The sequence below is a fragment of the Geospiza fortis genome, unplaced genomic scaffold, assembly GCF_000277835.1.
Source record: "Geospiza fortis unplaced genomic scaffold, GeoFor_1.0 scaffold425, whole genome shotgun sequence".
Lineage (NCBI taxonomy): Eukaryota > Metazoa > Chordata > Aves > Passeriformes > Thraupidae > Geospiza > Geospiza fortis.
This window is the reverse complement of record NW_005054387.1, coordinates 1,625,750-1,629,669: the sequence shown is the minus strand read 5'-3', so window position 1 is coordinate 1,629,669 and position 3,920 is coordinate 1,625,750. Positions and strand designations below refer to the sequence as shown.

Sequence of the window (3,920 nt, the reverse complement as noted above, 5' to 3'; positions counted from 1 at the left end):
CTAGCCCCGCCCCTCCCCGCCGCTGAGGCGGGGGCGGGGGCGCTGCCCTCAGAGCGGGCCGTGAGGGGAGCGCGGGGTCGGTGTGGGGTTGTCCGAACGGGGGGGATGGTCGGTGCTCAATCCGGCCTCTCTCGTGTCACGGACACCCCCAGCAGAACCCTCAGAATAAATAATTAAACCCGGTGATTTCACATTAGATGAATAGAATTAATAGTTAAATGAACTGGATTAATAATCTATGGTTCTTGGTTAAATTCGGGATTGAGGTTAATAAAACCTCATTTTCTCATAACACACAAACTGATGTGTGGGGCACCGGGGCCTCTATAGCCCCCATTGCACACCTTCTGCCCGGGGCTTTCCTGGACTGAATCCCTCCCAGGGTTTCTAAGGATGAGGATGGTCCACACAGAGGTTTCTGTGTAGAATAAAACCAGAAATACTATTGTCAAGACAACCTCGGTGGGTGCTGAAACGTTTCCCTACGTGGCCTGTCAGGGCTCACTCCTGGAGATAATAAAATATTTGTGTCTTTGACTCTGAAATGGAGGGACGAGTGAGATTCCCTGGAGATTCCCTGGAGAAGGAGCTCCCGCCATGGTCCCTCACGCCCTGCGGGCACTGATTGCACCAGCTTTGAATCCCAAATTGCTCCGTCTGGGCTTGTCCCCTCCAACACCCACTGGAGCACATGGTGACACGGGGTGTGACACAACCTCTTCTTATTCCAGGTGTTGCATGAGGCCCCACAATAATCCCCAGGCTGTTGCCAGTACTTTGCAGCCCAGCTGCTCCAGAGGCTGCTGACCACAGGCACAATGGCCCTGAGGCCAGGATTTTGTCATTATTTAGTGCAGTGAAGGCAGAGACCCTTCCCCAGCTCTCTCTCACCAGGTGTGAAGATGCCCAGAGAAGCTGGAAGTGTCCAAGGCCAGGTTGGACAAGGCTTGGAGCAGCCTGGGATAGTGGAAAGTGTTCCTGCCCATGGCAGGCGGCTGAAACAAAATTCTCTTTAAGTTCCCTTCCAACCAAACCTATGGATTGTATGAAATGTCTCCTTCTCCATCCCACTTTTTGCAGCAGGGAGCTCTGGATGCAGCCCTGGATTGTTTCAGCAGTGCAATGAGCTGGATGTATTTCCACACCACCTCCAGGAGTAAAGCCCGAGCCTGCTGCTGGGTCCAGTTTTGCTGCACAGGACTTTTGGGGGAGCTTTATGGGAAATGTCAGTGTCAAGTGTCAGGGCAGCCTGGCTGGGTTTGGCTGCAGGCTGTGGCACCTGCTTTGGGTGAGGATCTCAGGTTTCTGGGCAAAATGCCACGCTGTGCACAAGAGGAGGACTGCCACATGTCTGTCTCCCTGGAGGGGACAGCTGCTGATATCATTGGGATTCTGGTTTTTTAATGTTTTAGGTGGTGTTTGGACATCCTGCAAGTTTGGAACTCTATTGTTGAGCAGTGTCTTGTGAAATATTTTGACGCTGACTCCAGTGGGGTGGCTGGGCTTTCTCCTCCGTGGTTGCAGTCATTAGAAATAAACATTAAACATTACAAAATGCAGGGAATCACAGGTGCCATTTCAATAATGGCTCTGGAACTCTGTTAAAATGTTGTCTGCACTTCACTGGGATGCTGAAACCATAACAAAACAAACCACCAAACCTGACCCAAGGCTGCTGTGCAAATAGCGAATATGCAATGTCCAGTTAAAACACCCGGATCCCCAGCTCTGCCCTGGATTCTGGAACTCCCAGATCAAACATTTTCTAGCTCTTGCTTCTCTGGTTTGTTATTTTTTCACTTGTTCCTCTCAGGGCTGTTCTCAGCAGAGGGCAGCCTTGTCAAACCCATCCCAGCAGGCTTGTTAAATTTCATGTTTTCCTTGCTGATGCCTATGGAAAGGCAGGAATTGCCCATCCTAAAACACCTGTGGGGCTGGCAGTGATGTGGGCCAGGTTCAGGTTTCTGAGAGGAATTATTTCTGCTGAAAAATAAAGAGAAAATTTAGTTTTGAGATGTTTTTTTTAGGACCAGAGGGGGGAAAAGGGAAAAGCTGTTTTCAAAGACATCCTCATCTCCCGTGCAGGTGGTTTCTGCTGTTTTTTGTACAAATGGAGAGGTTCTGTGTGATGTACAAGAGTTGGGTGCTGTGTTTGTATTTTCCTGAGCATCCTCCTACAGCTCCCAGGCAGAGCTTTCTGTGTTTCCTTGCTGGCTCACATTCCTCAGGATAGTTATTTTGTGTTATAGTAACATTTCTCACATGCATCTTCACATTAAAATCCCATTTTGCAGCATTTTTCAGCCATCAAGACAAGCTTTTTTTCCTTTTTTTTCAGTCTTGTCTGTAGAATTGTTCTATTTGTTTTTTATGTGTAATGAAAATAAAGGGCAAATGCTTACCAGACTTAAATTGCCCTATGAATTCAATGGATTACACCAGGTTAAAATCAAAATATTTAACTAAATTAAAGCCAACATGTCCATTAAACTAAACCAAATAAAGGCAATATCCTTCATGAAATATTCAGCAGCAATTCTCTTAGTCAAGCCAGGCACTGCTTATCTTGGCAAAAACCCCTCTGAGATTCTCAGTAAAAGCCATTTTCTTTCATCTTTATCAAGATGGGTTTTCCTTTAACCTTATTCACAGAAATGATTTCTAAATCTGCTTTAAACAACATCCTGTCCTGCCATGATAAAGCTGACAAACAGCACCGGGCTGCTGATCCCTGGCACCAGTTTGGCAGCACAGGGCCTTGGTCCCATCTTTTCCTGACTCAAGAAGCTCCTGAGAGATGATCCTGTCATGTACTGAGAAATCCTGAAAAAACATAAAGGGAGGAGGGGCACAAAAGGTGATGGGATTTAATGAATAAATGGAATTTTGAGGGGTGACACTGCCAGGATGGCAGAAGAGGTCATGCACAGAGTGTGACTGGAGCACCCGGCGGTGCAGAACAGACAGGCAGCAGTCACAGGACTCCTGGCACAAGTGGACAAAAGCAACTAAATCAGCTAAATCAGCTTTTCTTGACCTTGAACCAAACAACTCCTGGCCTGGCACTCTCCCATTTTCCAAGCCATGGCTGTGAGCGAGGGAGGCTCTTCCGTGGGATGCCAAAACACCAGCATGGGCAGCTTTGGCAATTTTCCCACAGCTTTTGGGGACACAACACAGAGCCTTTTCCCACACCTTTCCCTTTTCTGGTGAGCTTTTGCCAGATTTGGATGGGATTTGTGTGTGTAGCTTCACTCAGAGATGCACTAACAGCTTAAGCCAAGAGGAGATATTGCAACTTAAATTCCTGAAAGGTGGCTGTGCTCAGGTGGAGTTGGTTTCTTTCCCCAGGCAGCACTGACAGAACCAGAGGACACAGTGTTAGGCTGTGCCAAGGAAAATCTGGTTTGGATGTTAGGAAAAAGTTTTTTACAGAAAGAGTGATAAAGTTCTGGAATGGCTGCCCAGGGAGGTGGTGGAGTCCCCATCCCTGGGTGTGTTTAACAAAGCCTGGATGTGGCACTGGGTGCCAGGGTTTAGTTGGGGTGTTAGGGCTGAGTTGGACTCGATGATCTTGAAGGTTTCTTCCAACCTGGTCATTCTGTGAATTCTGTGAATTCTGTGACTGGGGAGGTGGTGGAGTCCCTATCTCTGGATGTGTTTAACAAAGCCTGGATGTGGCACTGGGTGTCAGGGTTTAGCTGAGGTGTTGGGGCTGGGTTGGACTCGATGATCTTAAAGATCTCTTCCAACCTGGTCATTCTATGATCCCAGCTCACAAATCCTCCCTTTTCTCCCGAAATCAGGAGATCTCCTCGCTGATTTCAGCCAGGAGAAGCTCCCGATTGCCGCTGCCCGGAGCTGCCCGGCCGGGCTGAGCGAGCCCCCGCGCCCGCAGCTCCCCGCCCGGCGCGGCCCGG

General features: G+C 48.6%; 1 protein-coding gene across 1 annotated transcript in view; it reads right to left on the bottom strand.

Moving 5' to 3' along the window:
- CCT6A (chaperonin containing TCP1 subunit 6A) overlaps positions 1 to 3,761 on the bottom strand; it is a 9,727-nt gene extending 5,966 nt beyond the window's left edge. The window contains exon 1 of the mRNA XM_014308823.1: positions 3,754 to 3,761. Within this exon, the coding sequence (XP_014164298.1) occupies positions 3,754 to 3,761 (8 nt within the window). The remainder of the gene's footprint in view (positions 1 to 3,753) is intronic.
- Positions 3,762 to 3,920: the final 159 nt, after the last annotated feature.